Raw genomic sequence first — 26,884 nt, 5'->3', positions numbered from 1 at the left:
CGGGGAGGGTGTTTGCCTTGCATGTGGCTGACCCAGGTTAGATTCCCAGCATCCCACAGGGTCCCCTGAACACCTCCAGGAGTAATTCCTGAGTGCAAAGCCAGAATTAAACCCTGTGCATCGCTGAGTATAACCCAAAAAAAAAGAAAGAAAAAAAAGTCTCTGAAGAGAAAGTCTAAAGGAAAAGATGATAAGAGGACAGGAACTTTGGGGTGGTCTATAAGACAGGAGCTGAGTGGCAACCACAGACAAGGATGAACTTGTGGGATGCAGCTCAATATCAGAAGCTCTACCTCACACATGCAAAGAACTCGGTTTGACCCAAAGGCACCATATACAAACACACATACTAATTTAAACGAGTGCTGGAGTGTACGCTTTGCATGAAGAGACCCAGGCTTGTTACCTGGCACTCTACGGGTCCCCAATTCCACTGGGAGAAGCCTTGAGCGCCACTGAATCTAAACTACTGCCAAAAGAGGTGTTTGCAGATCCAAAGGTGCTGGGGAGATGGCCAGAGGCCTACGGTGGAGCTCTTCAGATCTGATTCTCTTTCCTCACTCGAACCTTTTCTCTCCCCAGTGCTCGAACACTGCACCAAAGCTGAAGCTGGCAGCTCTCTGTGCCCTTTAATGCACATGAACGTGAAAGTTTGGTGCCTCAATCATAACCCTGAACCGGTAAGACATTCCGGAATGTTCAACAGTCCCACGTGGATAGCGACTGCTGTTTCCGCAACACCAAGAACACAGAACATTCCCACTAGCACAGAAGTTCATCAGACAGTACTTCTCTAGTGTCTTACCTGGAGGGTTCAGTTGGGCTGGATGTTCAACAAGATTTGTAATTCCGAAATAATCTTCTCTCTTGGGCTTTTCCTCTCTACTAAAATTGGAGGGAAAAGGAAAAAAGATACATAGGTAGAAGTCATTCTAAGAAAAGGAGTATCAAAGTAAGTCTTTTCCCTTCTATTATAACTTGACTCTGACTTGGACCAAAATATGCTGTAAATAACCCAAATTATCAAATGTTTGAGTACAAATATTTTTGCACAGGGAGTGGAGTTTCGGCTATATGCTTGGGAACCCCAAAATGGTGCCATGATTGAACAGGGGCGGCGAATGCAACTGTAAGTAAGGTAAGAACCTTCAACTGTTCATGAGCTCCCCATATTGCAAACGAAACAATAAATTCACTTTCTATAAAGGAGTCTCGCCTTTTCCAGTATTTTCATACCTATAATATCCCATTTTATAACATACTTCGAGTGCGTTCAGGGTGGTATGGGCTGGAGCGATAGCACAGCGGTAGGGCATCTGCCTTGCACGCAGCCAACCTGGCGGAGCCAGGTTCGATTCCTCCACCCCTCTCAGAGAGCCTGGCAAGCTACCGAGAGTATTCAATATGCCAAACAGAGTAACAAGAAGTCTCACAATGGAGACGTTACTGGGCCCACTCGAGCAAATCGATAACATACTTCTCATGAGAAAACTGGGTGCTAATAATGTTGGGAAGTCCTCAAGGCTCTTCCTACCCCGACACCCTTGATGGATATTATAGTCTTGTATTGTAATAAAGACTCTAAGATAGTGGTAGACCAAAGAAGGGCAGGCAGAGGCTAAAACACAATGTCCTGAGATCCTGTGTTAGAAGGACAACACAGAGGCAAACGCTTCCTGCCCAACATCTACTGTCTCGTTCTTTCTAGGAATTCTTGACTATATTTTAGGACTGGATCTTTAAGGAATAAAAACACCAGGGCTTTTTAGCAGATCTGAGTGTTGGGGTAAAATCTCAAATAATAATGGTGGGTCTGGTGTCGAAATATTGAATGTGATCAAAGTAGAGAGAGAGTAATGTGGAAATCATCTGCCTCACTGATAGGGGGAGGGTGTGAGATGGGGGTACACTGGGTTTTTTGGTGGTGGAGAATGGGCACTGGTGAAGGTACACGTGTTTCATTGTATGACCGAGACTTAGACCCGAAAGCTTTATAACTGCTCTCACGGTAATTCAATAAATAAAATTATATATTAAAAAAAAAAAACTTCATAAAAAAAAAAACAACCACCAGGGCTAGACAGTAATAAAGCCTTGCACATGGCTGACTTGATTCAATCCCAGAGCACTGTCAGAAATGATCCTGGGTACAGTCATTAAGTGATCCCTATATACAGCCCAGGTCTCTTTTCCCTCTTTCCTCTCTCTCTCTCTCTCCCTCCCTCCCCTCCTCTCCCTCCTTCCCCCCCAACCACCGCCTCGAGACCTATTTTTTTGTTTTGGAGCAGAGCCGGGTCATGTGTGAACAAGGCAACATCCCACTGTACTACTGCACTGGCCCCAATAAATTAGAATGTGGTTCAAGCGGAAGAATACATGCGAAGCACATGAAGGGCCGCGCTTGATCCCAGATGCCACAAACAGCACCGGGCAGGATCTTAGTACCACAACAGCAGGAACGAGTGAGGCAGGAACGCGACAGAGAGGCAGAGTGCGTGCCTGGCATGGAAGGGGCACTGGCTTCCACTCCCAACTCCAGCTGTTTGAGGGAACACCCAATAAGGTTTTTAAAAAACCAAGTATGCTCAAAATAATATGTAAGTAGAAGCAGGAAATGTGTACGACTGCTTTAAGAAAGCGTCCCTTTCTCCTGTATTGACCCCACACCAGAAATGTGACCCAGGCCTTATTTTCTTCTGTGTGTTTCCTGTGGTACTGGGGGATCAAACCCAAGATTTCACACATGAATCTAAGTACTCCACTGCTGAGCTAGCTAGATCTCTGGTTATCTGGTGCCACATATATTCTTTTGGGTACAGGGTGGGGGGATCCCAAGAGATGCTCAGGACGCTTCTGCACCTCACAGAGATCCCCAGGCCATTGCTAAACAGTCCCTATGGAAAGGAGATTCCAAGGATTGGCCTGGTGGTGGTCAGTGCCTTGGGCTGTGGAGACAGTAAGTAGGGTTGGAGCACATGTTTGGCATCTAGTTTTTTAAAAGCAAGTAAGTTTTTTAAAAGCAAGTAAGGTGCTTACCTTACAAATGGCATAAAGGGTTCAGACCCCTGCACCCTATGTTTCCCTAAGCCTGCCAGACGTGATCCCTGAGTGCAGAGCCAGGAGTAAGTCCTGAACACTGCCAGGTGTGTCCCCCCCCCACACCCCCCTACCAAAATAAAAGCCAAAGTTTGGGCTGGAGAGATAGAATAGTGGGTACGGGACTTGTCTTGTATGGCAGCCAACCTGGGCTCAATCCTCGGGGCAGGAATAAGCTCCGAGAACAGCTGGGCGTCGCCCCCCGCCCCAAACCAGACCAACTTACAGGTCAAAGCCATTCGGGATGATGTAAGAGTCCCACCACTCAATTTCAGGGATGTCCCCTTCCCTCAGCTCCTTCTTCGGGGCGATCAGTGCCAGTCTGGTAGAAGTGTGGATGCCTGTTTTCCGAGCTGCCTGGGAGATTTCTGCCTGCAGCTTCTCAAGCTGAGCCTACAGACAGAATGAACCAAAAGGGAAACAAAGTCAAGGGTCACAGGAGAGGGAGATGGCAGAATTCCACTCTAAAACTCCGTTACCACACTCATTACGGTGCGAAGGCCACAATTTCTGCATGTTTAGAAAAGCTGTCCTTATTCTTAGTGAGTTACTCTCAACTCACTTGTCAATACCCTTTAATTTAAAAAAAGAAAAAAAACAAAAAACCACTGTTCTGAGGGCCAGTGAGATAGTGCAATGAGTAGGGTACTTGGCTTTCATGCAACTGATGTAGGTTTGACCCCTGACACCATACATGGTCCCCATGTCCCACCAGGAGTGACCTCTAAGAGCGGAGCCAGGAGTTTCCTGAGAACCACGGGGTGTGGGCAGCCCCCAACAAAACGTGTTTTGAAGTGAAGATGAGAAGGTACAAAGCACTGAATTATTATTTTTTAAGTTATTAATAACTTATTTTCTTTTTCTTCTTTTTTGTATTCGTGAAACACCATGAGATACAGTTGTAGACTTACAAACTTTCGAAAAGCGCGGAATTATTATTACAACATAGTCGATGCATGGGTCACGTGCAGAAAATTTAACACCAGGACGACCTGACCCCGTGCCAGGCTGTCTTCACCGGGGCTACTTGGAGTGGGGCGGGTTGAGTTTCCCTCCCCGCCCCAGCAGTACCCCTGCACCCCATGTGCCAAAAACCTCCATAATTCAACCGCAGCCATGCTCAAGGCTGCTGTCCACAGGCTCGGATAAGCCTCACCCCCGAGGGAACCAGCAGAAAAACCCAGGCATGCGGGACCCGTGACTGGGATCTTCAAGCTCACTCGGAGTGGGACTGGGCCTCCTCTCCCCAGCTCCCGACTTTTCCAGTAGCTTGGCAGACACACCCACAGACTGCCTCAGGTGCCATATAATCTCATCAACAGCCAAGACCCAGAGACTCTGAAATAAAACTCCCGGAAGAGCGACATACATATTACCCATGAGTGAATCTGCTCTATAACCATATTCTAAATTTCAGAATTCCTGGAGCACGCAGCCTCATTCGTGGTTGTGCAACGTTTCATATCCTAGCCTGCTGGTGCACTAAAAGTAGCACACATTTGTTTGGGTTTAACATACACGCTTGTAATTTCTTACTAACGGGCTTACGTGGCTCCAGGATGAAGCACAACAATCTTCCCACACTTGGCTCTTATGGTGGTGGGACGGTGACAGTGGTGGGACTGGTGTCTGACTATCGGTACAATGAGTTATTCTGAACAAATTTATAAAAATAAAATTAAATAAAAAAAAAAGAAAATTTAACACCAGGTTCGCCCTCAGTTATATGTGGAGAAGGATCAAACTCGACTTCCTACTTTTTCACTTTTTCATTCATTCATTCATCATCCTGCTAATCGTCGATTGCCTCGAGCAGGCCCCAGTAACGTCTCTTTCATCCTAGCCCTGAGATTATATTCAAGGCTTTTTAGGAGAATGAGACCCATCATTGTTACTGGTATTTGGCATATTTGGTGCGCCACGGGGAGTTTGCCAGACTCTGCCCTGTGGGCAGGCTATATTCGATAGCCTGCAAGTTTGTCCAGAGTAGGAATGAGATAATGAGATATCATAAAAAGATGTTCTGATGTTTTTCACTTAAGTTGACTATAAATAAGGAAAGTGGCCAGAGAGGCTCTTGTCTTGCACACAGCTGAAGTGGGTCTGATCCCAGTATCAGCTGCGGTCCTCCAAGTACCACCAGGTGTGAAGCCGAAGCAAAGAACCAGCAGTAAGCCCTGAGCACAATCAAGTCCGTACCAACACTGGGGGGGAACCCCAAAATCAGCTAGAGGGACTGGGAGATCACTGAGGTCTGGAGCTGAACCCAGAGTCACAGAGGCCTGGGTCAACCCCCAGCACTGATGGTCTCTAGCAATGCTGATGGAGCCCACCCAGATCCTGGGGAAGTCTGCCCCCCAACCCCCAAAATAACAAACACCTTTTTTTTTTTTTTTTGCTTTTTGGGTTACACCCGGCAATGCACAGGGGTTACTCCTGGCTCTGCACTCAGGAATTACTCCTGGCAGTGCTCAGGGGACCATATGGGATGCTGGGAATCGAACTCAGGTCGGCCGCGTGCAAGGCAAACGCCCTACCTGCTGTGCTATTGCTCCAGCCCCAACAACAAACAAATTGGGGTGAGAGACAGTACACTTGCATGTGATCTCTGACACTGAGTTATGTCCTCCAGCACAGACCCAGGAGTAAGTCCTGGGCACATCTGCGCGTCTACCCTCAAAACCAGCTAAAAATCAAGTATTCCAGGAATAACACAGCTTTTCAGAAATGCTTACTCATTGCCGTATTATTTGTTCACCTGGCTCCCTAAACACTGATAGTATTTTGGGACTACCTTTGATTAGTTATGTAATATTTCTGAAACTCTAGAGTACATTCTAACCCAGATACCTTTGTCCGTAACCGCTGAGCAATCTTCTCAAATTTGCCCTTGTCGTGGAACTTAAAAGTACGTCTCTGGCGCTGGGAAGGGGCGATTGACACTCGAGGATCAAAAAAGGTATTAGACTCCATGTCTTCCGATGGCTTTTCTTTCAACTGCTGCTTAAACTGCTCCCTCTTCACGGCACGAATATTGGCCTTCAGAGTAGGCATTCGGTGTGTCAGCTCAATCTCCTTGCCTGTGGCATCCACAGTTCGACCTTGCTCATCGAGGATCAGCGGTGTGGGCTTAGTCTGATCTTTCAACTCCACCTTCCTAAAAGACAGCCCAGAAAAAATAAATCCCAAGAAGAACAGTAAGTCAAACGATGAGCAAATCAAAACCACAGACAACTAGACCTACAATCCAAGGGAACATAAATCCATCAGTAAGTAGCATCTTCCCTAAAACCCTCAAACTAGGCGTCTGAACTGAGTCATCTCTGTTCAATGCCCTCAGAAGCCGGAGAGTCTCAGGGTGCAATGGGCTAAGCACAGGCTCTGCAGGCAAGAGGCTCAGTCCTGAGCACGGCTACATGTGCCCCAAATACCAAGACCGAAAGAATTCCATTGGAGGGAATCTCCAATCATCCTCTCTGGAATCAAACAAGATGCCAACTCAACCACTAGAACTGCTAGAACTGAAGTGTCTCCTATGTGGCTTGGGGATGTGACTCAGTGGCAGAATGCATGCCTCTCATGTGTAATGGAATGTCCTAGGTTTTAATCCTCATAGCGGGGGAAAAACGACCCCAAAAACAAAATACCCTCTTACCCAGAGTAAGAGAATTCTCAGATGTGGTTTCAACAAGACGTACTGAATACGCAGGTGTATCAGGAGCAGGAGACCTGATTCTATTCCTTACTACAAAATTAGATGTATAATCCTAACCTCAATAAGATAAACTTTGCAAGAAGCCGAGAGAATAAATTAAAACTGTACCTATGGTCACATGTAAGGAAAATGGAAACTGACAGAAACTACCTAGGTTCCTTGAAAGAAATGGATCAGAAGCACCCAAATGATCGATTTTTTTTCATTTTCATTTCATCATCCTGTTATTCGTCGATTGCCTCGAGCAGGCCCCAGTAACGTCTCTTTCATCCTAGCCCTGAGATTATATTCAAGGCTATTTAGGAGAATGAGACCCATCATTGTTACTGGTATTTGGCATATTTGGTAGGCCACGGGGAGTTTGCCAGACTCTGCCCTGTGGGCAGGCTACATTCGGGAGCCTGCCAGTTTGTCAAAAGTAGGAATGATACAATAAGATGTCATAAAAAAAAATTCTGATAAGAATGATCGATTACGTCTCAAAACAATCAACTTCCATTGATACTCCTCAAATGACAAGGAATTTCAAGAAATCGATACTCACGGAGGGGCAATGCCCATGGCATGGAGATTGGCCAGGCCCACCATGTTGGCGTTGCCAATGAGGCCCGGTTTGAGTGCCAGCTGGGCTTGGATGCGGGCTTGCAGCTCCGCCGCCTTCCTGGCTTTCTCAATAGCATCGTTCATGAACGTTGCAGCCTGGGAGGGTTGGATAGTGTTGCCAATGGGAAGTCGCTCTGGTTGGGAGGAAGAGGGAGTCTTTGGCTGCGAGAGAAGAACCAGAAGATCAGACAAGCAGACGCGCACACACCCCGCCCCAGGGGAGGCCAGAAAGGGGAACACACTATCACTCCTGGACTCGGATGAGCTCCGAGAAATTTCGTGTTCAAGGTGGTCTTACTCCAAGGGTGGGCCCCAAGGAGCGAACCCAGACCTTCCACAGGCACAGCACGCTCCCTACCATTAAGCCACAGCCCTGGGCGATGCCCCAACCCGCTCCAACTGCGCCTTGCGATGGCAGAGCAACCGGGCACCGTACCTGAGGCGTCGGGGGGCTAATGAAGCTCAGCTGCTTTTTCCTTTCCTCTATCTGCCGCGTAGCCGCCTCCATCATCTGCTTGATCTGCTCTCCGGTGGGGGAAAGTTCAAGACCGTTAACTTCTCCCTTCTATGTTTCCTGCAGAGGCCTGCACTAGTGGGCTTCCAAGTTGCGCGTTCTTGAATGCTTCTCATGATCCACTGATGCTCCCTGCGGCATCAGCTGAGATCTAGGCTAAGCTTTCACAGCGGAGTCTAGCACAGCTCTGGCACCGTTCATGCCATCCTCAGGGTAGTAACAAGCTACTAAGATTCTGGGCAGAAAGCCGAGATTTGAATCTTAATTCTGCTACGAGACTTAGTGCCTATGTCACCTTTGACATATCATCTATTTTCCGGACTCACACCCAGCAAGGCTCAGGAGTTAATCCTGCTCTGGGCTCAGAAATTAGTCCTGCAGTTCTTGGGGGACCGTATGGGATGCTGAGGTTCGAACCCAGATCAGCTGTGTATACGCAAACACCCTATTCACTGGACTATCCCTCCGCCCCTACATGGCATTTAATCTTCGAACTTCCAAGTGGCCGAAGATGTAGTTATAAATACTTGACAAGGTGCTAGATGAATTTTTCTTGTTTGTTTTTAGGCAAGCAGTGCGCAGAGCTCACTCCTAGCTCCGGGAACACACATGGTGATGCTCAAGGGACCCTATGAGTGTCAGGAATTGAACCCAGGCCACCTGTGTGCAAGGCAAATGACCTATCTTCTGTAGTATGGCTCTGGCCCCTGTCGGGTACATTTAAAAAATATGCATGCACGAAGCCGGAGCAATAGTACAGTGGGCAGGGCATTTGCCTTACACGCGGCCGACCAAGGTTCAATCCTGTGCATCCCGTATGGTACTCCACAAACTGCCAGGAGTAACTCCTGAGTGCAGAGCCAGGAGTAACCCCTGAGCATCGCTGGGTGTGACCCAAAAAGGGGGGGAAAAAACATGCAAAATATCGGAAAAACCCCAAAGTACGTATTTTAAGTGGGGCTTGGTGATACGGGACACTTCCCAGCAGTGCTCGAGGGCGACTCCAATGCAGCATCTGGGACTGACTGGAGTTAGCTGCAGGCAAGACAAACTAAATGCCAGTACCCAGCAAGCCTGTCGGGCCCCCAAATGTTTTTGTGTGGGGGTTGAGGGGATGGGGCCACACTTTGTGGTGCTCAGGGATCACTCCTGGTGGTGTTCAGGGGACCGTATGTGATGCTGGGGATCAAGCTGGGGTCAGTTACATGTAAAGCAAGCATCTGTATGCTGTCTCTCCAGCTCAAAACATGGTTTTTCCTTTTTGGAGGGGACTACACCTGACAGTCAGAGCTGACTCCTTTACCTGTGCTCAGGGATCACCCCTGGAGGGGCTTGGGGGACTTTATGGGATACCAGGGATCAAAGCTGGTCGGGCACATGGCAGGCGAGTGCCCTCCCCGCTGCACCATCTCTCCAGCCCCCCAGTACTCTTTACCGAAAAAATTAAGCCGTCAGTCCCCAATTCATTCTGTTTTGGTGACCAGAGAGGCAGCACAAAGGCCTCGTCTTTCATCGCTATAAGCTCCCTTCTCTCTAGGCTGAAGCAGTTCCAAAATTATGCTTGAGGATCTAGTCAAGTAACTTTTTCTGAAACATCACTTTCAAGGCGTTTCAAGGAAGTGAGTATTTTTTGAGGAAATATTTTTGTTTCTGTGCCACACCCACAGTGCTCAGGGCTAACTCCTGGCGCTGTGCTTAGGGCTCCCTTCTGTCGGGCTTTGAGATACCATACGGGGTGCTAGGGATCAAACCAGGTCAGGCACCGGCTAAGCGGCCTCTTCTCTGGTCCCTAAGGAACCAGGGAAGTGGGAGGAGCCACAGAAAGGACTGGAACACATCGGCAGTGTTCAGGGATCATTCGTGTCCCTATGTTCAGGGATCACTTCTGGTTCTGCTCTGGAGACTCTACGTGGAATCAGGGAGGCAACCACCTCACCTCCTGTACTTGTTTACATGTTTCCAAGGTAGAACAAAAATGCTTATTCTTTATAATTCTTATTCTCAATCCCTATTTTTAAAAAAAATCAATGATTTTACTTGTAGAAATAACACATAAGGGGCTGGAGCAATAGCACAGCGGGTACGGCGTTTGCCTTGCACACGACCGACCCGGGTTCGATTCCCAGCATCCCATATGGTCCCCTGAGCACCGCCAGGAGTGACTCCTGAGTACATGAGCCAGGAGTAACCCCTGTGCATCGCTGGGTGTGACCCAAAAAGAAAAAAAAAAATTAGCAATAACACATAAGCACATACATTATACTTCCCTCCCACCAAAAACATTTAAATGGTGCAGCAAGCAGTACTAACGACTTAGTGATATCAAAACTGCACATCTGAAAAAAGAAACACTCCCACTAGGATAATACCAAGGAGGCCGTCTCCACTGACGGGCACTCTCTGCAGCTCTCCTCTGGAGAAGCGTATTCTCGCTTGAGAGCATCTTTCTCTCTCTCCCCACTCACTCCTTCAGTTTTCTAAGTAAATTCCTTTCAATAAAACTACTTTAAGGAAAACAAAAACAAAAACAAAAACAGCATCTGGGGCCAAGGACACAGCACAGGTTAGGGGTGCGTGCCTTCCACGTCCAGAACTCTGGCGCGATCCCAGCCCCACTGTCCCCTCCCGAGCCCACCACACAGGGCACTGGGGTGCGGCTCCCCTTTCAGGTCTTAGCACTGACCGCCCCCCCAGGCCTGGCTCGATAAGCATCAGCAGGAGTCCCCAGGGCACAGGAGCATCACTGGGAGGACACCCCCGCCCCCAATCACAAAGTCAACTGGAAACGAAGCAAAGCGCCACTTTCTGCGCTGAACTGAAGCTCTCTCTTCTGCGGTCGAAGAGGAGCAGCGGCCCCGTTAGTTAATTCTCCCAGCGACCCAGCGAGGTCCGTGATGCGTTCCGTGAGCCAGGAGCCAAATCCCAAGTCCTCAACCGAATGCTCCTGACCAGACCAAAGAACGAGGAAACACGAAGCAGCAAATCAAAGTAAACCAATGCAACGGACAAAAAGCAGATGTGGGTCCGTGCAACTGTCCCTACAACCCTCCAGTCTCGCCTGCCGGGGCCCGAAGACTAACCTGGAGCTTGGTGAGCATGCCGGGACTCTCAGAGGGAGGCCCAGGGATCACTTCCGGTTCCTCTTCCACTTCCTCAAAGCGGGGTATCCGCCGCTTCTTCACGCCTGACGATTCCTTGGAAATCTCGGAGTCATCTCCAAATACTTCCTAAGGGAATCCAAGATGAAAGAAGAGATGGATGCCTGTCCGTGGGAGAAGGAAGAAGCATCCTAGTCTCTAGCGGCGACGTGTGGCTTTTCCCAGGGGACTAGGACACACCCTCGCACAGGGCCACCTGCCAGGGCCCAGATGTCTTCTAGACCTGCCACCAAACGGACAATCTCCGCCAGCCTCATCATTCTCCCGCTCAAGCAAACCTCACGCCCCCATTTCTTACAAACGTTTCCGTAGCAAGACCTTTGCAGGTGATACCGCCCATATTTGTAATCATCTCCCTCAACCTCCTTACAATTTCTATTCCAGTTTCTGCCTGAAACTCACCTCCTCCAGAAAATTTTCCTCATTAATAATATTCTCACCCCACTCATCGAACTTCAATTTCCCATCCTCAGTAGTTACAAACTTGGTTCAGACTAAGTACGGTTACATTGTTGACATCCTATTTCTGCTGTCTTTCAACGGTAGTACTTCCAATTAGTTTCTAAGCTCATCCAGGACTCGGGTTTTCTCCTTTTCCTTCAGTATTCCCCACAACACTTTGGTCTCAGGTAACAATGAGAAAGTAAATACTCTAATTTGCAGGTCGAATTTAATTGGACCAAGAGCAGCCAACTGGGAGGGACAACGGGAAAAAGTGAATGTACACACCGGTGACAGGCTTTGGGTGACATCCCCTCTTCACTAGGAGGGCTCGGGTTTTGCAAGGACATATCCTCAGCCAGGGGCGAGCGCTTCCTGGAACTCCTACAGTTCAAGAAAAAGGACTCTCCCATAATATCTTGTGTGGGGTGGGAACCTTAATGGACCAAACAAGACCCGCTCCCCCAGGCTTTCTAGACACTTCCTTTGGGAACCATTTTTTGAATCCCACCCAGTGCCGCCACTTCACTCCCAGGATGCACTCTGCACGTGGCAGCACGTTTGGGTCACTGTCACTGCACAGACCTGTGCAGCGTCTACTATGCGCAAGCACAGCCCTGACACAGCACCAGGTCCGTGAAACCTCAGTCAACAAAACAGTCGCATGAAACTACAATACTTGGGTAGTTCTGTGGTGCCCTCTCCCCCACAAACTGCCAAACCCTCTATGGCACTGGCTGTCTCGTTGCTTTGGTCCCCCCAAATGCCCTGAACGGGGAGCACATGCGCCTCTCATTCCCTTGGGTCCACAGCCAGGTCAGGGACCGAGCCTAAACACACAAAGGGACAGCCAAGGTGTCAAAAGCACTTTGGAAGGACGGTTTGATGGGAGTCCCAGAAAAATGTTTACGAGGGAGGGAGAGAGAGAAAAAAGACTGAGGAGCGACTAGACAGTGGTCACAGTGAAAACCCTGGCTGACAAGGTCACCTACGGTACATCAGAAGCTGGTGGGTCAGGGAGAGGCGCTGTGGTGATGGTACCTCTAAGAACTCTCTCCCGGGGGTCAGCGGATCGCAATACGCGACAGAGCATGGAGTTCTTGAGATGTTATCCCACCCAGCCACAAGCCCATTGCAGACAACAGCAGTAACAGCTCAGGTGACAGTGAAGAAACAGCGCGAAGAAATTTATCGGGTCTCAAGTAAACGGAAGCATACAAACTTAGAAGACTCGAGTCAGAGGTAAGAGGAAGGGCGAAGGGCGAAAACGGGAGACCTGACAACCAAGCCTCCTAACTGCGTACAACAAACCACAAAGCTACTACCCCTCGCTATCCTTGCGCTACGTAAGCCCGCGCACGTCTGATTCATGATCAGACAAGGCCGGGCTCCTCCCTTCTCCTTCCGTGCCTCAACCCCTCTGAAGAGGAGACGTTCTAACCGTGGGGCTGAGAGCTGTGTCGGGAGCTCGCGGGAGAACGGACCCGTCCTTACCTTGAGCTCTCGTTTCCTGCTCCTGTCACTGCTGGACTTGGAATGCCGAGAGCTCCGGCCTTCCTCCACGGCCTCAAACAGTTTGTCCACGAATCGCAGAGTAGAATCATCAAGAAACGGTTTCAGGTGGTCTGACAGGAAGAAAAACTAGATGGCAGGATTGAAAGAGGAAGAGCACGTATTCCAGCCGAGGGCATTCGTGATACCAACCCCGGGACCCCCCCAGTGATGCTGGGGTCGCGGCGGCTATGCTCGCTGGGGCTGGCGAGGAAACTGAGGGCCCTGCGAGCAGGCAGGCAAGCCTCCTCCCTTGCCCTGACTCTGGAATTCTATCCCCAGAAGGAACAGCGATGTTTCCTTAAAGCCCTCGGTAGGGCTTGAACAAGTTTCCTGACACCGAACAACCTGCCGCCTTAGTTAAATATAGATGCACTTTTTATGGAGGAGAAACTAGCAAAAGTACGAGCACTGTTTAGCTGGAGCACCGAAGTGGAGAATACCCCAACTTTCCCCAAATGGCAAGTTGTAAAAGTGGTAGACTACCACGAACAAAATCTACCTCCCTCCTCCACTTTCTTCTCGTACCTTACAAAGACGCTTATATTCTCTAAACGCGCATCTGAATCTAAACACCCTCACTAGACTTTAGCAAGCCTACTTTAGAAACGTTTCTCTTAGCTAACTCAGTACAATGCCTAAAGGGCATGGAAAATGTCGCAAATAGAGACCAATGAGGAAAAAAAGTCAGATTATTTAGGCGATTTCCCCTGCAATGCATGAGAAAATAAAATTCAGACTGACCTTTTTAAGATGTTTCCCAGAGACATTTGAGCAAGAACAAAGCAGTGAGCGGAGTTACTATGTGTTGCTGGAAAGTTCAAAAGGGGTTCGGGAAACGAGTGAGAGGGCGGGAGCAGAAGCCTGCGGGCAGGGCCCAGGTTCGGTGCCCGGCACCTGATCCGAACGCAGCCAAAAGAGCAAACCCAGCCCGAGGAGGGCACATACCAGCTGCCTTCTTCTTGTCCATGCCCTTGCCCACGCAGTTCAGCGCTGCTGTGACCACCGTGGGCTCCGAGAAGCCCAGCACCCTCTTCACTGTCTTCTCGATCCATGGCTTCAGCTCATCCAGCTCCCGCTTCGACAGAGCCATTCTCTGGAAACGAGAAAGTGCGAACGGGAATCAATTCAACTGAGGAAGAAACCGAGAGAATGAGATGAGAGGAGAGAAAAGACGGAAGAGAAGCGAGCGGCAGCAAGGCCCTCCCAACCACGCAATTCTCAGGCAAGTTCCTGTACTTCAAGTCCGGTACCTTCTTTAAAACCATGCTTCAAAGCAGAAAGAACTACATTCTACTCCTTTTTTTTTTTTAAGGCCACAACCAGCGGTGCTCCGGAGTTACTCCTGGCTCTGTACTCTGGCATTACTCCTGGAGATGTTCAGGGGGTTTTACATGGGATATCGGAAATAGAACCCATGTCAGCCCCGTGCAAAGCAAACATCCTCCCCGCTGTACTGTTATTCCAGCCCCTCCATTTGATTTTTAACCTAACGCAGCATCATCAGTGGACCAATAAAATCTGTGGAATAAGCAAGCCTGGCAAAAACGCAATCTAAGGGCCAGAGCGATAGTACAGCAGACAGAGCATTTGCCTTGCACATGGCTGACCCAGGTTCGATCCCCAGCATCCCCCAAGCACCACCAGGAGTAACTCCTGAGTGCAGAGCCAGGAGGGACCCCTAAGCAACTTGGGTGTGACAAGAAAAAAATAAAAAGAGAGCAAAGAACCCAGTCTAAGAAATGAGCTCTAGCTTCTGTTCTGATCTGTCATCTCAAACACAGACTACGAAATCAAGACTGAAAAAAGGTGCACGCACACAGCAAGCAAGGAGGGCGCTTGCTCTGCGTGTGACCCGTCCAGGTCCGATCACAGATGGATGGTCTCCCAAGCCCGTCATCTCCCATCCCTGCGTACAGAGCCAGGAAGCAAGCCCTCAGCATGGCTGAGTGTCGTCCCAAAACAGAACACAAGAAAAGCACAACTGCTACTTGTTTCTTTGCCGGGCTTTACCTAGGGATATCTGGTCTCTTCCCAAAGATGCGGAAAGGGAGTCTACGTGAAAGACCATAACCTGAAAGAACACTGTCAGGAACCAGGGAGATGGCTCAGCCGGCTGAAATGCAAGCTCTGTAGGCAGGAGCCCTGGCTCGGTGTCCCTCGCCAGAAAGGACCAGAGCTACGGGGCAGCCCTGGGCACAGCCTAAAATCAAAAACAGAGCTTGGGCTGGAGCGGCGGTGCAGCGGGGAGTGCGCTGGCCTTGCCTGGCAGCCTGACCCGAGTTCCATCCGCAGCACCTGCATCTGGTCCCGGGCCCGCCAGGAGTGATCTCCGAGCACAGAACTGGGAGTGGGCCCTGAGCACTGTTGGGTCCAGCCCGAACCAAACCCCCAACCCCAAACGTTCCGTCACATTTCCTCTGCATTCACTTTCCTCCCAATCCGATGCTGCAACCAGCGTTTCCTCTCCTGTCTTTATAGAAATAAAAAAAAAAAAGACAGATGAATGAAAAGAGTGGACGAGAAAGAAAACACCCAGGAGGGGACGAAGTTGGGGTTTTTTTTTCCCGGTCTGGCTTCGATTTGGGGTTTTGGGGCCAGCCCCGAAGGGTGCTCCACGCTGACTCCTGGCTCTGCTCCGGGACCACCACGGGTGGGGGCCCCACGGCGACCGGGGGTGGAGCACGGGTGGGCTGCGTGCACGGCGAGCACCCACCGACCGTGCTCGTCGTCCCGGCCTCCGGGGCGGGGCGCGGGGGGCAGGCGCAGCACCCGGGACCCCCGCGAGCAAGGGTCATCGCCGGGGGGGGCCCTTTCCGGGCCGCCGCCGCCCCGGGCCCGGTCCCGGGTGCGAGCCGGGCGCGGCCTCCAGCGGGCGCGACGCTCCACGCCGCACGCCCGCTCCCGCAGCTCGGACCCGCGCCCCGCCGAGGGCGGCTGTCACCGCACGTGCTCGGCGCCGCCCCGCGCGGCCCCGCGCCCCCCGGCCGCCCCCCGCCCCCCGCCGCGGCGCCCCCACGCCGCCCCCGGCCCGCGCCGACCCACCGCGGCCGGGACGCGACTCACCAGACAAACTTCAGCCCGGGAGACGGAGCCCAAACGTTACACCGGAACCGGAAGCCGCGGGCGCCCTCCGGCCCCGCGGGCGCTCCCGCCGCGGCCGCCGCCGCCACGCCGCGGCCGACACGTGACGGGGCGGGGCGTGGCCGCGCAGCCGCAGTCGCCGCCGCCGCCGCCGCCACGCCGCGGCCGACACGTGACGGGGCGGGGCGTGTCCGCGCAGCCGCAGTCGCCGCCGCAGGGGCTGACAAGTGACGGGGCGGGGCCTTACCGCGCAGCCGCAGTCGCCGCGGCAGACACGGGGCGGGGCGTGTCCGCGCAGCCGCAGTCGCCGCCGCCGCGGCCGACAAGTGACGGGGCGGGGCCTTTCCGCGCAGCCGCAGTCGCCGCGGCAGACACGTGATGGGGCGGGGCCTGTCCGCGCAGCCGCAGTCGCCGCCGCCGCCGCCGCCGCCGCGCGGGCTCCCGGCCGAGCTCCCGGTTGCACCCGCCGCCGCCGGGAGGTCCAGGCGGGTGAGCGCGACCCGGATGCCCGCGGGTGGGGCCGAGGTCGGGTGGGCTCCAGGGGCTCAAACGGGGGGAACGAGGACGAACTGGAACTGCAGGCGGGGCCTTTGGGAGAATGCAAGCGCGACCTCCGCCCAAACCTGACACTGGACGGGGGTGCCCGGGGTCCCCCGGGGAGAAGACCACACCACGGCGCAGCACGTGCCCGGGTGGCATTCCTGGCACCAGAGGGGGGAAAGAAGCGTGCTGAGACTCTCAAGATGATTGGTCTTGTTAACTGTCTTCAATGTTTTTTTCCCCCCCCTCCGGGGAGAGAAGCACAGGTTGAGGCCACGCGTGTTCGTGCCCAAGCGTGATCCCTGGCAGTGCTGGGGAACCCAAGTGGTACCAGCCACGGATCGGTGCCGGTGGCGGGCAAGGCAAGCGCCTCGAGCCCCAGACTCTGTTCCCAAGGTCGATGATTTAGTTATTGGAGCCTCCTCACCACTTCTGAACTGCTCAAGCCTCTTTTTTTTTTTTTTTTTTTTTTTGCTTTTTGGGTCACACTTGGCAATGCACAGGGGTTACTCCTGGTTCATACATTCAGGAATCACTCCTGGCGGTGCTCAGGGGACCATATGGGATGCTGGGAATCGAACCCGGGTCGGCTGCGTGCAAGGCAAATGCCCTACCTGCTGTGCGATCACTCCAGCCCAACATTCAACTTTCTTTTTTTTAAATTTTTTTTTTTTTGATTTTTGGGTCACACCTGGTGATGCACAGGGGCTACTCCTGGCTCTGCGCTCAGTTATTACCCCTGGTGGTGCTCAGGGGACCATATGGGATGCTGGGAATCGAACCTAGGTGGGCTGCTTGCAAGGCAGACGCCCTACCCGCTGTGCTATTGTTCCAGCCCCTCAAGCCTCATCAACCACTGCCATCCTTCTGTCATTCCTAGATTGTATGTGGTTTGGGCCCATGGACAGCAGTGGTCAGGGCTTACTGCTGCACTCCGGGATCACTTCTGGCAGGACTCGACGGACTCTACTGGGTGCAAGGCAGGACCCTCTCTCCACACCGACATTCAGAGCTGCTCTCAGTGCTCTGTTAACGGGCCTGCCTTTGCAGTTAGGGAAGCGACTGAGGAATTCAGTCATCGATGGAGAGTGGTGCTGGTGGCTGACGTGAAGTGGGGAGAAGTGACAGCCTCAAGATCGGAATCCGCTGTTTCCCCTTTCCCCACCTGGGGAAGTGACTGACCGGTCTGCCCTGAGCCTTTGCCCGGGACAGACCTCGTGGGTCACCAGCCCCAGGATACTGAAACTAGTTCCACTTCCTCTGCCTGGTTGGGAGATGATCCGCCATCTGATTTCCTGAGGAGCTTCAGACTCAGGCCGGAGCAAGGACTTGCTCTTTGTGGGAAAATGAAGTCCTCAATCAGGCTTTTATAGCTTCACCAATTTTTCTCAGAAAAGAATTTCAGAAGTTTCATTTCAGAGATTAGAAACAGAATAACACACTCGGGGGGAGGGGGGGCAGGGGGAAGCAGGCATCTAAGAAGAGCTGAGCACACAGCTCTGGTGGAGACGCGGACACCCCTAGAACAGGAAGATCCTGCTTGCCTTTGCAAAGCTGGCTTTATAGGTTTTCTCCCGATCTGCCACCACATGGAGCTTTCTGGACTTTTTGTGCAGAAGAGTCCACTGCTATGGTGTTGTCAAGGTGAAGAGCTGAAACTTTCGGTGTCCACCTTCCTGTCCACACCACAATCCTTTGTGCCTGCTGGAGCTTCTTTCCAAAGGGGTCCGGTCTTCTCTGTGCCTGTGCTGTTGACAGTTTGATCAGAACTCAGTTCCTGTGTCTGCAACCCAGGTCTAAAAATGCTTTTTGCTACTTTAGGAATAGGGACAGAGTTTCTTTAAATCCCATCTTGGATGACTGGAGCACTAGTACAGCTGGAAGGGCACTTAGTGCCTTGCAGCCTGCAGACTCTGGTTTGGTCTCCAGCACCCCATGATCCACCAAGCCCCACCAGGAATGATCCCTGAGTGCAGAGCCAGAAGCCCTGCGCTCTGAGCACCTGCAGGTGTGACCCCAAAACAAACATATCTTGGTTTTCTTACTTGCTAAGAACTCATTGCCAGACACGCTATAGTCATGCTGCCAGCCCCTGCGCCAGGCTGCTTCATTCGGGGCAACCTGGAAGGGCAGGTGAGGCCCCTCCCCGCCCCAACCTTGGCAGCCAAAAACTTGCAGAACCCAATTGCTGCCATGTTCAAGGTGACTCTCCATACACTTGAACAAGCCACATCCATGAGTGAATCCGCAGAAAAAAACAGGTATGCGGGACTTGTGACTGAAAACTTCAGGCTCAATGGAACCAGGGAATGGGTGACCTCCCCCCATCTCCCCGTTTCAGGTAGCTTGGCAGTCATACCCACAAGCTGCTGCTGGCGCCATATAATCTCATTTAACGGCCATGATCAGAGACTCAATATAGGAAGAGAGCACAGAATGATACGCCATAGACATGTCGACAAACCCTGTGCCAGACTATCATTCAGGGAAACGCAGAAGGGGAGGCAGGTGAGGCCCCTCCCTCCCTGCCCCGACGGACCCAGCCCCAGCAGCCAAAAACCTCCAGAACTCAACTGCTGCCATGCTCACAGTAGCCCTCAACAGGCTCTGACAAGCCTCATTCTTGAGTGAACCTACTCCTGGAGCAGGTGGCCGCAAATGCAGCATTTCATACCTCACACCACTAATATTCCAAGGGTAGCACACCACATTTGATGGGGTTTAAAGTGGAAGGCACCAATCTTAGGAAGAAATATATTTATACAGATATAGATAAGCACACAAGGCTCAACTTTTTTTTTTTTTTTGCTTTTTGGATTATACCTGGCGATGCACAGGGGTTACTCCTGGCTCTACACTCAGGAGTTACTCCTAGCAGCGCTCGGGGGAACCATATGGGCTTCTGGGAATCGAACCCGGGTCGGCTGTGTGTAAGGCAAACGCCCTACCTGCTGTGCTATTGCTTCAGCCACGGGGCTCAACCTTTTAACACCGTGTCATTAATCTCTTATAGAAGGGCTTAATGGTTCCTGGGTGAAATACAACAATCTTCACACACGTTCCTCTAAGAAACCTTTTCCGTCTCATTTTTTTAGTAAATTATTCATAACAAGCAATACAATATATTATTTCGGTCCTGCTTTGGGGGCAGGGTTTGGGTTCAGAATGGAAATATGGTGGTGGGACTGGAATTCGAACATTAAATGTAATCAAATATTGTTAGCAACTTTATAAGAGTAAAATTTAAAAACAAACTCATTGCCACCCATCCCACATTTCAGAACAATTTCCCGCGTAACAATAGGTTGTTCTGGGGGTCCACAGTGAAAACCACACTTCCTTCTGTTGTCATGAAAGTAGAACTGCATCAGAGTTCGTGTTTCCACGCTCCCATTCCCTCTTCTACCTCAAGCTCCCGTTTTATTTCTGCTCCACCTATGCTTTTGGCCTGCCCTCGTCTTCTGACAGGACAGAACACAGGAGTTAATGCACACTAGAGTCGAGCGGATGGTGTTTCAGAAAAATTTATTCCAACTCCACATTTGCTTCCATTTCAATCTGACAGTTACTGGATCCGGGGTAGGCAGGACAGGACAACAATGCTTTTCTGGTCATCCTGCTCTGTTTTCCTAAAAACTGGGGAGGAAATCCGAGCTCTGTCGGCTCCCAGGAATTTCTACATCATCGACCAGCTCTCGCTGCTGTCCTGGCGGCAGCCCGACTCCTAAAAAGCCTTCTGGTTCGGTTCTCTCACTGAATCAAAGAGAAGGTCCCCTGCTAGGTGGGGACTCTCCTACACACCCGCCTCGGCATCTGTGCCTGAGTTTACCGTGGAGAGGCCAAAGGAAACCGAGTGGGGTCGCCTCTGGATTTCTGCCCAGGGCCCTCAGCAGCCCTGCCACGGGTCCGCCCGATTCTTCCGCATTAGGAAGTTGATCTTGCGTGCCATTTCCATGTTGTAGACGCGCCGACACGTTTCGTAGCTCTCCCTCTGACGCCGGCGGCAGGGCTTCTCGTAGTAGCGCCGCCGCTTGATGTCCTCGGTGAGCCCATCCATGGTGAGGATTCTGCAGGGACAACAAGGCAGTGAGCGGCTCGGGGGGTGCCCGGCGGAGGGACCAGAGGCCTCACCGGGACACTTGAGGGTAACTCCATCATCGGACTCTGCAGGAACAGGCCCAACCTATCCGAGTCCAGTGGGACAGTCCCTCTATCTCAGAGTCATTTTAGGAACTTTCAACTGTGGAGGACCATATACTGGGCAACAAAGTCCCACGGCTTGTTTTGGTCCTTGGTGGAGATGCCACTTCCTCCCCACTGCATTCAGAACCGCTCCAGCTGAAGTCTGTGTCAGAGGATTCGGGACTGGGACCAGTAAACAAAGCCCCCTGCATTTTCCTGGTATCAGATACCCCTGCCACGCTCCTTTGCTGACACTCCCCAAACACACAAAAGAACCAGTTTTTATTCAGGCTGCCCTGAATGACACACCTGACCTCCAAGTGATCAACTTTATCAATGAAATTTTCTTTTTCCTTCTTAGGCACACCTAGAAAGTGCCCTAAGGCTGATCCTGGTGATGTTAGGGATGCTGGGCCGCAGCTCTGTTTGTAGCCAGACTGGGCCCTGCTCAGAACTTACTCCCGGCTCTGCACTCAGGGATCATTCCTGATGGTTCTCAGGACCTAGGGGGTGCCAGGGGTCAAACCCAAGCCAGCCTGTGCAAAGAACCCCATCCACTAGTCTATCACTCCAGTCCCTGGCTGCAGCCCAGAGACATCTCCCTAGACCTTCCTCATCATCCTTGAGGAAGAAACCAGATTTTACAGGTGTCCAATAAACTGTGCTCCAAGTACTTTCTGCCCACCTGCCCAATTTCTTACCGTGCTGGGTTTTGGCAAGCCAAACTCAAACTACCCCGAGAGCTCTGGCTCTGCTCTGCCATGCTGGTCCTGAGGAGATGTGCAGGCACCAGCAGCTGTGGCCCCGGCCTGGCACTGACACGATCACACACCTGTCTCCCTGTGCCTTCATTACATACAAAGACATGGGGCCTCAGTGATAGCACAGTGGCCTTGGCACCCGCCCGACACAGGTTTGATCCCCAGCTCCCCAAGCCCTGCCAGGAGAGACCCCTGAGCAGGGACAGGAGTAACCTCTGAGCATCACCCAACATGGCCCAAAACCAATAAACATTTTTTTAAAAGTTTGCTGTTATGAAGCTTGTCAAACACTTTTCCAAATAAGATAGCTGCCCCTTGACATTCCTCAATAATACAAGCACCTCGATTATGCTAACCAGAAGACCCATCTAAATCCACTAAAATAAATTAAGCGGAAACTTAGAATAGGGAAGAAAAAAAAAAAGGTGAAAATAAATCAGCAGAATATTCCTTTCCTAGGCTGGAGAGAGAGGGCAGCACTTGCCTGGTAGGTAGGACAACTGACTTGCATGTGGCCAACCCAGACTTGATCACCGGCATCCCAGAGGATCCCCTGAGCCCCACCAAGAGTGATTTCCGAGCAGATAACTGGAAGCCAGCCCCCAGCACGGCCGGGTATGACTGCCAAACAGATAATCAAGATACCAAACCAAGCAAGGTTCACATGCAGCAGCTCTAGTTTTTCTGCTACCTAACCCTCCAACCTACAACTCTGCTAAGAACATGGTTCTCTTCCTTGACCTCAGACCCCCAAGAACTGCACCAATATTTAAGACCACGCAAGTATCTTTTACCCCCTTAGGCGCCAAGGATTGAACCTGCAAGATGTAAGCTGCAAATGGCTGTTTGGCTTCTCAAATAAAGATTTTTTTTTTTTAACTGGTTTACGGTCAACTCTGACAGCATTTATGGGTTGCTCCCCAGTCATAAAGTGCCAGGGATTAAACCCACACCTGCCATGTATAACCCTTCAGCCCTAAAATACCAAGACCTCTAAGGTCTTGATATTTTCAGAAAAAAACTAGCAAATCTTCCTTTTTGGGGAGCAGGAGAGTGGGAGGTTAAATTACCTAGTAACATAAAGCAAATTCATATTTGGGATCAGCGGTAGAACAGCGGGGTGGGTGCTTGTATTGCAAGCAGCCAACCCAGGTTTGATACCCGGCATGACATCTGATCCCCTGAGCCCACCAGAAGTGATCCCTGAGCAAGTTGGGTGCGTGGTTAATAACCCTCCCCTAAACAAGCAGCAAATAATAGTTCATCCGAGGGCCAGAAAGTAGAAAGAAGGACCATGGTGATTTACTTGGCATGCACTCAAGCCCAGTTTAACCCAGGCACTGCATGGTACCCAGAGCACCAGAGGGAACAATCCCCAAACACAACACCCCCAACCCGCCCGAACTCAACAAGCCCTTGATTCTCCAAATTCTACTTCCCAAGTAAGAGGCAACGATGAAGTGCAGCAGAAAGTCAAAATCCTTACAACTACTGGGGCTGGGGCAATAGCACAGCGGGTAGGGCGTTTGCCCTGCAGGCAGCCAACACGGCCAACCAGGGTTCGATCCCCAGCATCCCATGTGGTCCCCCGGGCACCGCCAGGAGCAATTCCTGAGTGCATGAGCCAGGAGTAACCCCTGAGCATCGCCGGGTGTGACCCAAAAAGCAAAAAAAAAAAAAAAAAATCCTTACAACTATTAAGGATAGAAAAGCACCAGCCCAGTGACCCTGTAACAAGGCCACTGCAAATCTTGTTTTGGGGGGGCCACCCCGGGCATGTCCTAGGGCTTGTCCCTGGCTCTGCACTCCGGAGCTACTCCCGGTGGGGCTCGGGGACCACCCGTGGGTCCAGGGCTGGGATCCGGGTGGGCTGCGAGCGAGGCCGGGGCCCGCCCCGCGGTGCCGCCTCCCCGGGACCCCCGCCCCCGCCCGGCCCAAGCACCCCGATCGCGGTTTCGAGGGGGTCCCGCCGCTCCTGTCCCTGCTCGGCGCGACCTCTCGGTGGCCTGCGGACCCTCCGCAGCTTGGGGCCATCGAGGCCCCGGGGAGGGGGACGCGCCCCCCGCGCCCCCCGTCACCTGTTCAGGGTCCGGTACGCGCCCTCCACGTTCCCCTCCTGCACCATCACGGTTCGGGCAATGAACTTCAGGTGCTTCGCCATGACCGGGCCGGGACCTGGGGGCGCCGGACCGGGGGGTCAGCTGCGGAGGACCGAGCACGGAGGACCGAGCACGCGGGGGGCCGCCCGCGTCGGGCCGCAGCGCCCAGCCCGGGGACGGCCGGCGGCCGGGGGTCCCCCGCCCCCGTCCCGCGGCCCGCAGCCGCGCCCCCGCCCCCGCCGCCGCCCACGACCCCGCCGCGAGCTGACCGCCGGCGTCTCCCGGGGACGCTGACCTCGCACCGCAGCCGCTCGCCCCGCACCGCCGGACCCACGTGACGCGCGGCCCGACGGGCCGGAAGCGGAAGTGACGTTCTCCGAGCCGCCGCCGCCGCCGGGGCCGGAAGTAGATCCGGGCTGGCCCCGCCTCCCGGGTCCGGCAGTCCGGCCGGACGGAGCGAGCTGGCTCCTCGCTCGCCCGCTCCGGTCGTCTTTGGGCCTGTGGCTGTTACAGCTCAGCCAAGCGAGCCACTTCTTTTTTTTTCTTTTTTTCTTCTTCTTTTTGGGTCACACCCGGCGATGCACAGGGGCTACTCCTGGCTCTGCGCTCAGGAATCACCCTTGGCAGTGCTCAGGGGACCATATGGGAGGCTGGGAATCGAACCCGGGTCGGCCGCGTGCAAGGCAAACGCCCTCCCCGCTGTGCTATGGCTCCAGCCCCCCATGTTCTTTCTTGACTATTTCCCTGCTTTCTCTCTCTTCCACATCTTTTTTTTTTTTTTTTTTTTGCCTTTAGGGTCACACCTTGCAATGCACAGGGGTTACACTCCTGGCTCTGCGCTCAGGAATTACCCCTGGTGGTGCTCGGGGGACCCTATGGGAAGCTGGGAATCGAACCCAGGTTGGCCGCGTGCAAGGCAAACGCCCTCCCCGCTGTGCTATGGCTCCAGCCCCGCCACTTCTTTTTCTGGGAGAAAAAGCAGAGAAATCCTGAGCCTACTTCGTGTTTCCTCCTGGGCAAGGAGGCAGGTTTTCTGAGGTCCGCCCCCCAGATTGGAAAACTCACAGCCCTGACCTGCTTGAAAAGCTGCGAAGACATGAACGGCCCGTGAGCTTTTTCTAACGTCGTCTTCCCGATCAATTCACTAACTACGGTGAAGTCATGAAATAATTGGGGAACCTTTAGGAGTCAGAGTGGAAGGTTCCGGTTAGGTGGGTTTAGGGGCCACACCTGGGACTCTGGGATAGATTTTCAGCCACTGTCTCAGCAGCAGCCGAGTGCAAGGCGAGTAGCTTCACCTCTAGACTCTTTGGCAAGAAGATGCTTTTTATGTTAGCTTGTATCTCATGGACCTCCTCATGAGACTCAAGAAAAATGAGAGGAATCATTTCATCCTCTCCATAGCCATTTAAGGTCTTTCGCATTCATTTAAATCTGATGGCTACTGGAAAAAAAATAGTAAACGGTCCAAAAGAAGCAAGTAGGGCTGGAGCGATAGCACAGCAGTAGGGCGTTTGCCAGCCAGCCCGGGTTCGAGTCCTCCACCCCTCTTAGAGAGCCCGGCAAGCTACCAAGAGTATCTCGCCCACACGGCAAAGCTTGGCAAGCCACCCGTGGCGTATTCGATATGCCAAACACAGTAACAATAAGTCTCACGATGGAGACGTTACTGGGCCCGCTTGAGAAAATCGAGAAAATCGATGAACAACAGGAGGACTGTGACTGTGATGTTCTCCATAATAAGGTAAAGGTAAAAGGTAAAGGCCCTCCCGTTGATCGTCAACGATCCCGTTGATCGTTCTCCATAATAACACATTTAAAAAAATAAAAAGAAGCAAGTAGGCCCCAAGCAGACAGTTGTATGGTAAGTTTAAGTCCCTCCTTTAAAACACACAAGTACATCACAAAAGCAGGGAGGTGGCTCAAAGGGGCTGCAACACAATTTCATGCCACAGCCCCAGATTTGATCCCAGTCACTGCCAGGGCAAACCAGAGCAGCACTGCGTGTGGTCCTCCAAAACTAAACCAGAACAACCCGGTTCAGAGCCCAATACTGTTCCAATGACCTTTCCCAGGAAGTCAGCAATAGAGAATCTCATTTCTTCTTTCATAGGATTCATATCATCCCATCCAGACAACCAAGTTGGTGATATACACAAACAATTCCCATTAGCTGCTCTGAGTTCATAAGACACTTTTTTTTTTTATTGCCACCACTGTCAGGGCTCAGGGGCTACTGCTGGCTTGGTGCTTAGGGCCACTCCTAGAACCAGTGCTCAGAGGACCATTCAGTGCCAGGATCAAGCCCAGGCGACCTTAGAAAAAGGCATGTGCTCAGCCCATTGAACAATCTAGCAGAGTGCTTATGTTCATTTTGGGGGTCAGCTGTGCTCAGGGATCACTCTTGGCAGGTCAAAGGGGACCATATGGGATGCCTAGGATTGAACTCAGTTGGCCATGTGCAAAACAAACGCCCTACCCGCTATTCTATAGCTCCTGCCCCTAAAAAAACATTTTTTTTAATCAAGAAAGAATTTCTTCAACACAAATATGTACATTTAAAGCAGGGGCTGGAGCAGGTAGGGCATTTGCCTTGCAGGCAGCCGACCTGCGTTCGATTCCCAGCATCCCATATGGTCTGAGCACCGCCAGGAGTAATTCCTGAGTGCAGAGCCAGGAATAACCCCTGTGCATGGCCAGGTTTGACCCAGAAAGCAATAAATAAATAAAGCAAAGGGCAAGAGAGACATATATCTGCATAAATCCACAACCCAGAGTCTCAAGTCCTGAACTAGGGATTGAGAAGATGGCCATCAGAAGCACCGGAAGACTTCTCCTGTGCTGTAGGGTTGCCATGGTCACTTCTCTGGTCATGGAGAGGGGCTCAGGAGAGGAGAGGGGACAGTTCCATTCCAATGGCAGAGTTTCTGGCAAACTCTGGCAATGAGTCTCCTCTCGGAACAGTTCCCTGGATCCCCAGGACTGGTGTGCTGTCAGACGGGGTAGGGGAGTGGCTGGAGCAGAATGAGCAGAGGCATGCTCTGGGCTTCGGGAAAGAACGATGCCAGTGCTGGATCCAGGGCAATGTGGAGTCCTGCCTGGGAAACCAGCAGAGGAACTGCAAACTGGAGTGCCGTGGC

The 26,884-nt window shown here is 52.0% G+C and overlaps 2 protein-coding genes across 5 annotated transcripts in view; both read right to left on the bottom strand.

Moving 5' to 3' along the window:
• The window catches only part of PRPF3 (pre-mRNA processing factor 3), a 29,633-nt gene extending 13,380 nt beyond the window's left edge, over window positions 1–16,253 (bottom strand). For 2 of the 4 annotated variants that reach the window (XR_008795371.1, XM_056134847.1), the window contains exons 1-9: window positions 16,145–16,253; window positions 14,027–14,174; window positions 13,022–13,152; window positions 11,009–11,155; window positions 7,851–7,934; window positions 7,356–7,576; window positions 5,947–6,253; window positions 3,323–3,489; window positions 806–885 (exon numbers count right to left, since the gene is read on the bottom strand). Coding sequence is in view for 3 of the 4 variants with exons in the window: in XM_056134847.1 (XP_055990822.1) it covers window positions 806–885; window positions 3,323–3,489; window positions 5,947–6,253; window positions 7,356–7,576; window positions 7,851–7,934; window positions 11,009–11,155; window positions 13,022–13,152; window positions 14,027–14,171 (1,282 nt within the window). In the remaining variant the exon portion in view is untranslated. Of the gene's footprint in view, window positions 1–805; window positions 886–3,322; window positions 3,490–5,946; window positions 6,254–7,355; window positions 7,577–7,850; window positions 7,935–11,008; window positions 11,191–13,021; window positions 13,154–14,026; window positions 14,175–16,144 lie in introns of those variants that run through there. The other 2 variants (XM_056135549.1, XM_056136729.1) reach the window with 2 other exon arrangements.
• A 3,957-nt stretch (window positions 16,254–20,210) lies between these two features.
• On the bottom strand, window positions 20,211–24,078 carry MRPS21 (mitochondrial ribosomal protein S21). The gene is made up of 3 exons (XM_056112458.1): window positions 24,040–24,078; window positions 23,724–23,820; window positions 20,211–20,769 (listed from the first exon to the last, which is right to left on the bottom strand). Exons 2-3 carry the CDS (start codon window positions 23,804–23,806, stop codon window positions 20,589–20,591), a joined length of 264 nt encoding a protein of 87 aa, XP_055968433.1. The 5' UTR covers window positions 23,807–23,820; window positions 24,040–24,078; the 3' UTR covers window positions 20,211–20,588.
• Between the last annotated feature and the right edge of the window lie 2,806 nt (window positions 24,079–26,884).

This window comes from Sorex fumeus, unplaced genomic scaffold (genome assembly GCF_029834395.1).
Source record: "Sorex fumeus unplaced genomic scaffold, SorFum_2.1 ptg000001l, whole genome shotgun sequence".
Lineage (NCBI taxonomy): Eukaryota > Metazoa > Chordata > Mammalia > Eulipotyphla > Soricidae > Sorex > Sorex fumeus.
Note: the sequence above shows the minus strand (reverse complement) of the source record. Positions and strands in the feature narration are given on the sequence as shown.

Excerpts from the sequence above, each read along its gene's own strand:
- MRPS21 (XM_056112458.1), bottom strand. The coding sequence starts at position 23,806 with ATGGCGAAGCACCTGAAGTTCATTGCCCGAACCGTGATGGTGCAGGAG. Across the intron at positions 20,770-23,723 it reads GCGTACCGGACCCTGAACAG|AATCCTCACCATGGATGGGC; the intron begins GTGACGGGGGGC and ends TTGTCCCTGCAG.